General features: G+C 54.6%; 1 protein-coding gene across 1 annotated transcript; it reads left to right on the forward strand.

Annotated features, from left to right (window-relative positions):
• The first annotated feature begins 3,980 nt into the window (after positions 1-3,980).
• Positions 3,981-11,351, forward strand: ECHS1 (enoyl-CoA hydratase, short chain 1). Its single transcript, XM_023636400.2, has 8 exons — positions 3,981-4,140; positions 5,226-5,423; positions 5,919-6,046; positions 7,117-7,216; positions 8,210-8,314; positions 8,812-8,931; positions 10,327-10,394; positions 11,192-11,351. Exons 1-8 carry the CDS (start codon positions 4,053-4,055, stop codon positions 11,255-11,257), a joined length of 873 nt encoding a protein of 290 aa, XP_023492168.1. The 5' UTR covers positions 3,981-4,052; the 3' UTR covers positions 11,258-11,351.
• The last annotated feature ends 1,439 nt before the right edge of the window (positions 11,352-12,790 follow it).

The following is a 12,790-nucleotide window of genomic DNA, read 5'->3' on the forward strand; positions in this document are numbered from 1 at the left end:
TGCTATGGTGAACCACATGCAAATCCAACAAACAAGGAGAGGAACGTTAGTTCATGGACAAAAAGGAGAAACTTGGGAGGGGTTATCTTGAACAGAAGTCCGTCAGACTTCCCGCAGTGATGGTTTCTCATTGGCTGAGTTGCTGGGTCATTGATTTCTGTTTGGGATGCAATGGACATTTCTCCCTGTAATTGATGATTCTTTCCTGCCGACGACTTCTCCTGGGATCTGTAAGTAACTGTCTTTCCTGTAATTGACCTCAAGTGGTGCTGCTGGGAACTCTCGCTTCTGGCCCCCTAAGTCCATTTTTTTTCCCTGCTTTTTTGGGAAGATTGGCCCTGAGCTAACATCTGCTCCCAATTCTCCTCTTGTTTTTTTCATCCCAAAGTCCCAGCACATAGTTGTATATCATACTTGTAAGCCATTCTAGTTCTTCCATGTGGGACGGAGCCACAGCATGGCTTGATGAGCTGCCGTGTGTAAGTCCAAGCCCAGGACCCGACCAGGTGCCACTGACGTGGAGCGTGTGAGCTTAACCACTTAGCCACAGGGCGACTGCCGCCCCCACCCAACCCTGCTCAACTCCATTTTAAATGAGGTTTCCCTGTGTTAATTTTCACAAAACAAAGTTCAGGATAAACAAGACGTGAAGGAGAAACGTCCCTCATACCCCTCCTCCCGCCCAGCAATGCAGGCGTTTCTGGACTTCCCCTGATTCAGGCAGGTCTGTGCTCTAGTGCTTTTCAGGGATTGGAAAGGTCCTGCCTTATACTAAAAAGATCATCAGGCTTCCCTGTAAACCCTGTTAGGGCGCATCATACTTCTCAGCCACACACTGGGCTCTGCTGCTCTGACCCACCTGGCGATGCCTCTGTGGACTCTCTGGGGCCACCTCTTCCCTCTGGGGTGAGGGTGGCCAGGCATGGGGGCCCTGCAGACCACAGCCACACACTCTTGCGTTAGCTCCCTCTCCACCTCCCAGAGGACCCCTTCTCTCTCCTTGTGTTGGCACTCCTCAGCCATATATTCTTTTTCTTTGATTCACTCTCCTGTTTTTGGTGAAGCCGAGGTGTCTGGGAGATAGTTCTTTTAAACATAGTACAAACCTGAAAATGTCTTCATTTTGTGCTCACACTTGATTTGTAGTTCGCCTGGGCATGGGGCTCTAGGTGAGAAACCTCCTCCTTCAGACTAGGAAGGCCTTGCTTCCTTGTCTCCTCCCTTTTAGTGCTGTTAAGAAATTCACAGCCGTTCTAATTTCTAAGCCTTTACACATAGTGGAGGCTTTTTCCTCCCTGGAAGTTTTCAGGATCTTCTCTTGAAATTTCACCATGCGGTGACTCCATGTGCCTTGATTTTCATTCACTGTGTTGGGCACTCAGAGGGTCCTCAATCTGGAAACTCCTGTCCTTCAGCCCTGGACAGTGATTTCATTGATAATTTCAGTAATCAGTTGTTTCTACCAATGGCACCTCCCCAGTTTGCTATTACCTCTTTCCAGAATTCCTATTTTAGGATGTCAGACCTTTGAAATTGGCGCTTAAATATCGAAATGTATTCTCTCCCATTTTTCATCTTTATCTTTTTGCTCTGCTTTCTGAGGAATTCCTTCCATCAAGGCTTTCGTTTCTGCTGTCATAGTGTTTAATTTCCAAGAGCTCTTTCTTCTACAAATGTTTACTTTTAGAGAAGAGACACTTCATGGAAGTGTCAACTTAAAAAGCAAATTTGCCTGTAATTTTACCCTCAAAACAAGCTTATTCAGAAATAGCCAAAAGAATTGCAGTTCAGGATATGCCTGCTATAGAGTAACACAAGCAAATCCAGAGAACAAACGAGGGAGCTGCTTTTATAGAGGAAGAGGTAAAGCGCCAGGGCCTGTTCTAAAGGAAAGTCCATTGGGGGAGAGTAACAGGTCAGGGCACTACGCTCCTCATTGGCTGGGCTGCAGTGTTTCTCATTGGCTGAGCTGCAGCGTTTCTCATTGGCTGAGCTGCAGCGTTTCTCATTGGCTGAGCTGCAGCGTTTCTCATTGGCTGAGCTGTGGTGTTCCTGATTGGCTGGGCTATTGCCCGCGGGAGAGAAATCTTCCTTCCTAGTAAAGTAGTTGTACTTCCTGGCGGAGATACAGTGTCCTCTGTACCTGTTTGGTGTAGCTGATGATGTAGGATGGGGATGACGGCTCCCCCTGCAGACCTCCCACCCAGTTACTTGAGGTTTCTCTCTCTCATTTCACAGAAGCAATGTCCTCACTTCTCTGAGAATAGGATGAGAGACACTGAAGCTATTCTCCTGCTTAGCATTGCTCCAAATTATCTCTTTCCTGTTTCTTTTGGCTCGGTCTTCTAGGAAGCAGCTTTCCAAGATGTCAGGTAATGTTTCTCTGTCTGCTCATGAGGAGGAATGATAGGGGCTGTCTGGAAACATCAGGTCTGTGAGTGGGGCCCATCAAACGTGAGCTTGACTCCAGAGGAGCTGTTGGTTAGGGACCCTCCGTGGGTATCTTAGGTTATCTTAGGTCCTTCCTCGGGCTAGTCAGAGTCTTTCAGTCTCCTTCCTGGAGCACAGAGACCCGGCTCCCGGTATGTCCAAAGAGTGGGTGCAGTGGAGAGGTAGACTCGCCCTCAACTGCTGTGCCCCTCCTGGAACCCCTCTGCAGAGAATAGACTTCCAGGCTGCTGCAGGAGGACCGGACAGTCACCAGTGCCACTCCCTGGAATGTGAGAAGGGGGTCAGGAATCTAACCGTCTCCTAGGCCTGAGAATACAGTACCTATTCATTCAGATAATTCAAGGTGCTGAGGACTCATCCCTGAGTAACGGGCAAAACCCCAGCACCCATGGAGTTCCGCGGGGGGAGGTAGAAAGGAGACACAAATATATGTAGGTTTTCTCCAGTGAAATGTGCGTGAGAGGGATGCGCGCACTTTAAAAGGATGATGTTGGGACAGGTGTTGCCGTGGGCCCGAAGCAATCTTTGAAAAATCCCTGCAGAGCTCGGGCTGCAGGCCGCCCCTCTCCTGGACCCTGAGCGGTCTCAAGCTGGTCCTACAGGCAACCAAGCCGGTCAGGGCGCCCGCTGCCAGGACGGCGGGGCGGACGGCGGCGCGTGTACTGCCTGCCACAGCGTTAAGCCTGCTGGGCCCACGGCCCTGGGCTGCGCACTCCCCGATGCCGCGCCCCCTTCCTCACCCCCTGCCCTCTAACCTCCACAGGAGGCCGCGTCCACGGCGTCGCAGTCCCGCATGGAAAGCGCGCGGCTCGAGAATGGGCAGGGGCCTCCGGGCGTGCTGCGTGCTGGTGCCTTGAGGCTCTCCGAGGCCCGAGGCTCCCGCCAGAGCGCTGCAGGTCCCTGGGCGGAGCGGGGGCAGCACGCAGCCCCGGGAAGAAACCGGAGGGTCGCGCCAGTGGCGGGGGCCGCGGGGACCCGGAGGCAGCAGCGCCACTTCCAGCTCGAGCGCGGGGCCCAGGGCGGTTCTCCAGATAGCTATCTGCCCGACCCCTGGCTTGTCGCGCAGCCCTCATCCCTCGACTACCGAGGAAAGGGCCAACCGCCCTGGCAAGTCCACTGGGACAGCGTGTTTGGGGTGCACCGGGGTCACGTGTCTGCAGAGGGGCAGCTCTCCCTTCGGGAAACTCTCCCCCTCTGCCGCCTGACGCGGAGCTGCCGGCCTCGGGGCTCCCGCTCGGAGGTCCCCGCGTGCCTGGGCCGCTTCCCCAGGGTCGGTGAAGCTGAAGCCCCCTTGGCCGCTGAGAAGGTCCCAGACGTCTGGTCCACCACTGGGGCGCCAGCTGGCAGGTAAAGACGCTCTGGGCCCCGAACCCCGAAGACAGCCGCTGGGCTCTGGCCTAACTGGGGCCGCCACACCGGGCACGTGGGAGCGCGCGGCGCCGTCCCCGCCCCGACCCCGGGAGGCACGGCCCCTTCCGCCACCAGGCTGCTCTCGCGATGCCTGCGCGGTCTCGCGACGCCGGCCGGCCGGGGCGGGGCGGGCGCTGACTGGCGCGGCCGGGGGCGGCTCCGCGGGCGGGCGGGGCGAGTCCGCAGAAGCCATGGCCGCCCTACGCGCGCTGCTGTCCTGGGTCCGTGCGCCGCTGCTCCTCCGGCCCGGCTGGCCCGCGCCGCGCCGCTTCGCCTCGGGTGACTGCCGGGCTGGGGGGTGGGGGTCTGGCACTGCGGCCGCCGCGGGACCCCCGGGCCTGACCCCGGACTCCTGTGCGGGGCGCCCTGACCCGCTCCCGGCGCCGCTGCCGGGGCTGGCCGATCCCTGGGTCTCTGTTCTCGCCTCTGCTCTGCGGCCGGCCCCGCGGTAGGGGCCGGTCGGGGGATTGCGCCGGGCTGACACGACTTTAAGGGGACGCACAGTTGGGGCCCTGGAATTGCAGAGGGTGGCGCGTCTTCTCCGGCGGGGCCTCCTGCACAGGCCTGCCCGTGTCCACTGCTTCCCCCCGGTCCGCCCTGGGCTCCCTGCCTCCCCGCCAGCGGCGCCCCCTCCACGCGCCTGCAGCGTCCAGCCCGGTCCCTGAGCTGGGGAGAATCCCTGCGTCCTCTGCGTCGCTCGTGTGTCCACTTAACTACCCCGCCGCCAAGAGGCGCCGCCGTTCCGAGTTCTCTGACCCCCTCCCTGCGTCCGGGCCTGCACTCAGCAGTCGCGTCCTAGTCGTATGTGACAGGTGTCTGCTGCTGAACACTTCACTCGTGTCATTTTTGTCCCTCCCAAGCAAGCCCGCGGGGCAGGTGCTGTGGTCCTTGTATCGTTGGAGAAAGCAACCACCCCAACGCGCAGACCCGCGCCTTTGTCTCCTCAGCTTCGCCTTTTTCCTCTCCAGCTCTTACTGACCCCCACAGTCTGAGCTGGCTGCCCAGCATGGCGGGATTCTGTTCTGCTCCGGCTCTATTCTCCTCACCTAGTTGGCACTTATTCAAAGAAAGAATTTCCCAGTCCCTCTTTCTGCAGGATCACAGGCCGCCTCTAGGGCACCTTCTGGGAAGTGCTGACCGAGGCATTCAGGAGAAGGAAGGCTGCTGTTCACTGCTGGAGTGTTTAACTGAAGGAACTGTTTAAACACCCATGAAAGCAGAGAGTCGTACAAAGGCCACCCGTGTGGCTGAAAGCTGCATGCCGCAGCCACCAAGAACTGAGCAGGAGTCACTGTCCCCTCAGAGGGGTACGTCCCCCCGGTTAGATGCCTACATAAATGGAAATCCTTTTTCCTTCTCCCTAGGCACTAACTTTGAGTACATCATCGCAGAGAAGAAGGGGAAGAACAGCACTGTGGGGCTGATCCGACTGAACCGCCCCAAGGCGCTCAATGCACTCTGCAATGGCCTCATAGTCGAGCTCAACCAGGCGCTGGAGGCCTTCGAGAAGGACCCGGCTGTGGGGGCCATTGTCCTCACAGGCGGGGAGAAGGCATTTGCAGGTGTGGGGGGCACGTGGTGGCAGGTGGCCCAGGTGTGCAGGGGGCAGTCTGTACCGGCCCGCGGGGCGTGTGGTGTTGTGGTTTGGTCACATGTAAAGGGGGCAGGGGAACTGCTGGGATGAGGCTCTCTGCATATCTGACATCCGTGTGTGCTCCACCAGCAAAAGAGGAGTGATTCCATCCTCTGTGGCCAGGTGTTGTGTGTGCTGGGGACTTAGGTGACAGCTGAGAGCCCAGCCTTCTCTGAGTCCACCTCAAGTCTGTCCTGTGGTACCTCTGTGTCACCTTTATCCACACGCATCACAGCATATTGCCACTGTGCCCGCTGCCCAGCTACGTGTCCACGTGGCCATCCCCTCACAGGCCCCTTGAGAGGGGGGCCCTGCCTCACCCAATCCCAGCAGCCCCCAGTGCCTGCACACTGTTTGGTTTGGGGGATATGACAGTAGTGCAGTCCCTGCTCTTTGGTAACCGGGACCTCTTTTCACCCCCTAGCTGGAGCTGATATCAAGGAAATGCAGAACCACACGTTCCAGGACTGTTACTCCAGCAAGTTCTTGAGCCACTGGGACCAACTCACCCGGGTCAAGAAGCCAGTCATAGCTGCTGTCAATGGTTATGCTGTGAGTGTCGGCCGGTCTCCTCTCACTCTGGATGCTAGAAGGAGCCGCACTTGTGCAATTGTTACCTTGAAAAGGCCTCAGTCTGGCTCCCAGGCCAGCAGGCCTTTCCTACCGAATGGGGTTGAAGAAGCAAGGACCGACAGAGAGAAGGCACTTCAGCATCTGCTTTTGTCGGCAGGTGCTCTGCTCTTGGCTTTCAGATCCTTTTGTTAGTGAAGCCCCCACCCCAGTCCTCACCGTGACCCCGTGGACCCTGGGTACATTCTCCCCACCACTAGTTAAGGTGCAGGTGTTGGTGTTTTTGTGCAGTTTAATGATTTTCCAGCCTGTGCTGCACCTGTAAACCAGCCTCTTCTGCCACCGTGGAAAGGTCCATGTCCTCTGTGCATCAGGGCACATGCAGGCACGTGGGCTGCTCACAGATGCAGGTGCTGGTCGTGGCCTGTAAGAAGTGGTGACAGTGTTTCAGTTTGCGATTGTGTAATAAAGCTCCCTGCAGGGGCTGGCCCCGTGGCCGAGTGGTTAAGTTCGCGCGCTCCGCTGCAGGCGGCCCAGTGTTTCGTCGGTTCGAATCCTGGGCGCGGACATGGCACTGCTCGTCAGACCACGCTGAGGCAGCGTCCCACATGCCACAACTAGAGGAACCCACAACGAAGAATACACAACTATGTACCAGGGGGCTTTGGGGAGAAAAAGGAAAAAATAAAATCTTAAAAAAAAAAAATAAATAAAAAAAATAAAGCTCCCTGCAGTAGCCAGGGTCAGCCAGTGATGTTTACTGGAGCACAGCCACGCCATTGGTTCTCACAGTCCCTGTGGCTGCCTTTGGGCCCCCAAAGCAGAGACTGTACGACCCCCAGAGCCAGAAGTGTTTCCCGTCTGGCCCTTTACAGAAAAAGTTTGCTAGCATCACCCATCTGTAGGTAATTTATGGGAATATGACTAATTTTGTGCTTCTGCGTTAATGTCTCCTCTACCCTGGAGTGTGTTTCATTTTAATATAAAATTTAGATAAGCAAATAGAGTGATTTTCTGACATTCCACTGGTGATGTCTCCTGTTGTTTTTCAGCTTGGTGGCGGCTGTGAACTTGCCATGATGTGTGACATCATTTATGCAGGAGAGAAAGCCCAGTTTGGGCAGCCAGAAATCCTGATAGGAACCATCCCAGGTAAGGGTGATGACATCTCTAGCAGAAACTCCTCAGGTAGTTCCCATGATCTGCCCACATCTTAGGGGCTCTCGGGCCTCCAGTAGAAGACGAAGGCATGTGACCTGCATCTGAGGAGGAGCTCAGGGCTGCCTGTCTGCGCACATCACTCTGGCTGCCGACAGCTCACTAAGCCCAAGGGACACCGGGCTCAGAGTGGCCCTGGGGGCCTTGGAGCAGTGCCAGTTCCTTGATGACAGCCAGATCCCATGTCAGACACCATTTCGAAAGGCTGGCAATGTGGTAGCTTATAACCGCAGTGATTTTTGCTCAGGAGCTGCATCTGTGGTGGTCCTTGTAGGTCAGAAGCTCAGGAAAGAGAACATGGTGACCATGGGCCAGTGCTGAGAGCTTGTGCCCAGACATGAGATGTCTGGCCACATGTCTTGCAAGGCCAGAGCAAGTCCCATGGCCTCACCCAAGTTTAGCAGAGCAGGAACTCAGACCCCCCACAGGGAGGGCACCAAGAGCAGGGGCAGTGACACCTCTGCCCCCTGGGGTCCACCTGATGAGCGCTCTGGGCTTATGTCCCTATGGGGTCTGTGGCACCCAGAACCCAGAGCATCACCTGAGCCAGTCAGGGTGGGCAGAGAGCAGCTGTGGGGTCAGAAGAGGATGTCTGGGTCAGCCGAGAGCAAGGGAAGCCCTATATGACTTTCGCGGACTGCGGGCTCTTCCCGTACCAATGCTCAAGGTCTCCGCTTCATTGAGGCAACTCCTGAGTCTGCTGGATTGTGGGCGTCTCCCCCAGGTGGTCCCCTTGGCTCGCTCTGATAGCCCCGGGGTTTCTCAGGTCTCCTCCTACTTCCCCACCTGCTGGCTGCCTCAGTTTTACCCACACACACCCCCAGAGGGACCATCTTCAGCCCCTGGAACTTGCCAGTAGTGTGTCTGTGGCATGTTGGCTGGCACTGGCCACAGAGCCAGCTGTGCCCAGCAGCCCTCTGCCCTCAGGTGCAGGGGGTACCCAGAGACTGACCCGCGCCGTCGGAAAGTCCTTGGCCATGGAGATGATTCTCACCGGCGACCGGATCTCAGCCCAGGATGCCAAGCAAGCAGGTAGGGCCAGGGCGCCCCTGGAGCCACCTCGCAGGGGGCCGATTGGGGGCAAGAGCTGCATCTAGGTACTTCCGGGGAGATCAGCACAGCACTGTCAGGTGTCCGGAGGACCCAGGGGACTGACTGCCTTTGTTTTCTTATTTGAAATGCCACATGTACTAAAGGGTAACTAAAACGTACGTGTGGGTTAAAGAGTAATAATAAAACAACGTTTCACCAAAGCCCAGCGTAAGCCTTGAGGGGTCCCCAGGGCCCTCTGCAGGCACACCTGCACCATCACCCCCGTGACTGCCCTTCTTCCCGTTCGTGCATCTGTAAGAGCCCAGTGGCCGTGGTAGCCAAGGGCATCGGCTGCCTCGGGGACTGTGTGGAGCCTTCCCTGTGTCACTGCAGCCCCCTTAGCACCCAAGAGACCTCCTCTCTCAGAACGTCCTTGTGACTCAAAGAGAAATGTGCCAGTGCTGTTTTCACACAGTGTTCACCTGTCTGTTTTTTAGGTCTTGTCAGCAAAATTTTCCCTGTTGAGACACTGGTCGAAGAAGCCATCCAGTGCGCAGAAAAAATTGCCAGCAATTCTAAAATTGTCGCAGCGATGGCCAAAGAGTCAGTGAATGCCGGTAGGGATCCTGCCAGGAGACAGTGCAGAGGGCCCCCAGGACTGCAGAGGGGTAGCTGTGAGGCTTCAAGTTTTGGGCTCTGAATTACGCATCCTAACCTCATCCTGGACAAAAATTAGGATTCTCACTATTTCGATTTTGGCTCTTTGTGGAGTTCTAGTTTCTAGTTGCTCGCTCACAAATTCTGTTGAAATGTTCCAAGCTCCCCTTGTTGCCAGAACCCGAGAACAGGGCCAGCGCTGGGGACAGACGGTGGAAGCGCTGGCATGCAGGGCAAGAGCCGAGAAGGGCAGGACAGTCCCTGAAGGAAGCAAGTCTGGTCCTGAGAAACTTGGCTCACCTCCCAGAGCCTAGGTGAAGACACTCATCTTGTCAGCGGCAGCTCAGCCCGTACTGGGCAGGGAGCTGTGCAAGTGGTCAGCAGCCTGCCCCTGAGGGATGGTGCAGGCTCACTAAACACCCATGGAGCCGGGGCAGAGTTCACGCTGCTCACTGTTGCTCTGGCCTCTGTGTCCTCTCTCTGCCAGCACTGCGGCTCTGACCTCCCCCTCCTCACAGTTGGCTTGAGTTTAACATAGCAGTTTATTCTCAGCATTGGAGTAGGATTGTCCTGGGACAGACATGTCCTCAGGCAGCCACTTTGCCTCTTCGAGTCCGTGGTTATCTGCAGGAAAGCACAGTCATGCCCCCTGGGTTGCTGCCAGCCTTACTTGAGTGAGCTAATGTTTGTGAAGCATCGACACGGGGCAAGCACACATTGGAGAGGTGGACGCTGCTGTGACTAAGGGGTTGCTGACCCACAGTCGAATCGAAGGCCCCTGCTTTTGCTCCACCCATCACCCAGAGGACTCCCCACTGCAGGGGCTCGGACCACGGGCACTGCTTCCTAAGAGCAGCACACTGCTGCTGCTTCGCAGAAGGACAGGCCCACAGCAGTGGCCTTTCTTACTGCCCCGACCTTTGTCCTGGCACGATGTTCCCTGTTCTGGCTTTCTTCCTCAATTATTATTGTTTATACTTTTTTCATACAATTTTGCGAGCCGTCTCAAATCCTTTTGTGGTTGGACAGAGTTTGCTGTTCCACCTTCTCATCCAATTCCTCATGTCTCTCCCATCTCAAGGCCACCATTGCGTGACACTTGGGGGACCCGGGAGTGGGAGGCCCTCTGAGCTGTTTGCTTCACTGGTCTCTCTGTGGGGTGGTGCGTGAGAAAAGGGAGTCAAAGGAGCAGGCCCAGAAGCCATGCGCAGGGATGGCGCTTCCCAGGCTGTGTGTTAAATCAGGGTGAAATTAAACTATGTGCGAGTTGGGGACTGTTCCTTTCACCATAGGAAGGCGTTCTGCCTTCCCACATTCAAGCATCTCAGTTCATGACTCAGGGTTTTCTTTCTCAGCTTTCGAGATGACATTAACAGAGGGAAATAAGCTGGAGAAGAAACTCTTCTATTCAACTTTTGCTACTGTGAGTAAACAACATCCAGATGGAGAATCAGTTAGGTTCCAGCCCTAGAACTTCCTGGGAATTTCCTTGTAGGTTTCATGGTTAAGTACATTTCCTTTTGGTCAGAAGGGTAGCTTTCCCTGTAGCTGGGTCACCTGTGTTCTATCAGCAAGCCTGGACTTCTGCAAATAAAGTTCAAAAGTGCATAAACTTAGAAAAGGTCTCATGGATCGGGCCCTTAATCAGCAAGCTCCTGTATTTACATGGGATCCATTCCCCCATAATGTTCCTGGATCATTCCAATTACTTGGAATGGGGTTCAAGTGTATTATACTACTATAATCTGAAGCTTCAAAGCATTATTTTCTAGGATTTCTGCCGGTAACTTAAAGGAAATAATTCTTCTAGTAGTCATTAAAATTCATGTCTTTTATTAGAAAGTCCTATCTAGATGTTTTATAAAAGGAAGATTACAAATAGCTTTGGCTCTTGAGGAAGTGAAGATGCGTGTGTATGTGCGTATGGGTGTGTGCGCACAGGAAAGGATGTTAGTGGTTCCTGAGTGACCATCACCCGGCAGGGCGTCCATTAGGATACCAATTCCCAGGCTGGCCCTAACTGGTCAGGGAATCCAGATCATTCCCAGCTTTCCAGGTGATCCCGCTGCAGCTCCCACCCATCCCCCCGACCACCCTTTGAGCGTGAGGGCCAAGAGCAGGGGGAGGCCAGCGACAGCACACCCTGGACACAGGCAGCCCCACACCCCGGCTCAGTAGCGATGTGTGAGTGTCTGCCTCTGCTCTGTCCCTTTCCCACAGGAGGACCGGAAGGAAGGGATGGCGGCGTTCGTGGAGAAGCGGAAGGCCACCTTCAGAGACCAGTGAGCACTGGCTGCCTCTGCCTCGAAGCCTCTCTCTGAAGAGGAAAATGTAATCTGTCAACTTTAGAGGCAAATAAATCTTTCTCTTTTAAAGGGCAGTAAAGTGACACACAGTTTTCCTCGGCCTACGCGGGGCTGTGCATAGCAGGCGGTCCTCACCCAGCAGTTGTGAGAAGCGCTATCAAGCACATTCTCATTTTGACCTGGGCATATTCCTAATCAGAAACTGCTCATGAGCCTTCGGTGTGTTTGAGTTTTTACTTCATTTCAGGAACAGAGGGAAGTTTCGATGCCAAACACAGCATTCGGTACAGCACGTGGTGTTCAGACAGAACACATGTGGTCGGCTGGCATGTGGGTCGCAGCCTGGGAATGTGACCTTTGGGGAAGGCTTCGCTGAGGCACCTTAAAGGGATGCGTTGCTGCCTGAGTGACAATGTGAGATCACATCATCCTTAATCATCTCTAGAGTTGAATGTTCTATCACTTTTTTAAAACTTTTGTTTTGTCATTATAAATGACAACATTCAAACAGACAGAAGTCCTTAAAGTAGGCCACTCTGTCACACTCCCAGGGCACCCACCATTAACAGGTTATGTAGCGTCTAGAGATTTTTCTGTGCCCATGTGCACACATGCACAGGTATGTAGTTCAGTTTTCTTTTTACAAAAATGGTATCCCAAGTACACACTTCTGCGAAGTGTGCTGGTTGTCTTTCTACTTACAGGTGTGTATAAACGCACCCTGTTGTCTAGCATTCTTTTTTATTGTGGTAAAATATATGTAACACAAAATTGCCCATTTTAATCCATTTTAAATGTACAGGTCAGTGGCAGTAAGTGTATTCACATTGTCCTGCAACCATCCCCACCATCCATCTCCAATCCGTGTCATCTTCTCAAACAGAAAGTCTGTCCCCATTCAACACTAAGTCCCTGGTCCTCCCTCTCCAGGCCCCTGGAACCCTCTGTTCTAATTTCTTCCTGTCTCTGAATTTAGTAAATCGAGGTTCACCCAGGTTGTAGCATGCAGTAGACTTTCATTTCTTTTCATTGCTGAATAACCTTCCTACCAGCAGTCTTTTCAGTGGCCCTGAAGTATTTTATGATATGGGTGTATCGTAATTTACTGATTCCCATGATATTGGATATTTAGACTGCGGCCAGTTCCTTGTTATCACAGCTGTCGTGAACAGCACTGTGGTGAACATTCTGTGCGTGAATCCTCGCACTTCAGCGCGACCATGTCAGTTAAATTTGAAGAAGTGAGCCACAGGGCCGCATGTGTGGGAGCACGGGCTGTGGGGACTGCCCGCCCTGTCCCATCAGCAGTAGGTGGGCACAGCCTCTTCAGTTCTCCTCGCTGCACGCTGGCTGAGTCTCCAAGACCCCCTGACTGATCACTCACTGGTGGTGGTTGATGCTGCACCAGCTGGGGACATGAGCTGAAATGCCCCCAGGAGGGCTCTCTCTGTGCCCTGAGTTCCCTGCCCATACCTTCTCCCGGTTCCCAGGGCGAGTGTCCTGAAGAGAGAAT

The sequence above is a fragment of the Equus caballus genome, chromosome 1 (assembly GCF_041296265.1).
Source record: "Equus caballus isolate H_3958 breed thoroughbred chromosome 1, TB-T2T, whole genome shotgun sequence".
In the NCBI taxonomy this organism is placed as follows: Eukaryota; Metazoa; Chordata; class Mammalia; order Perissodactyla; family Equidae; genus Equus; species Equus caballus.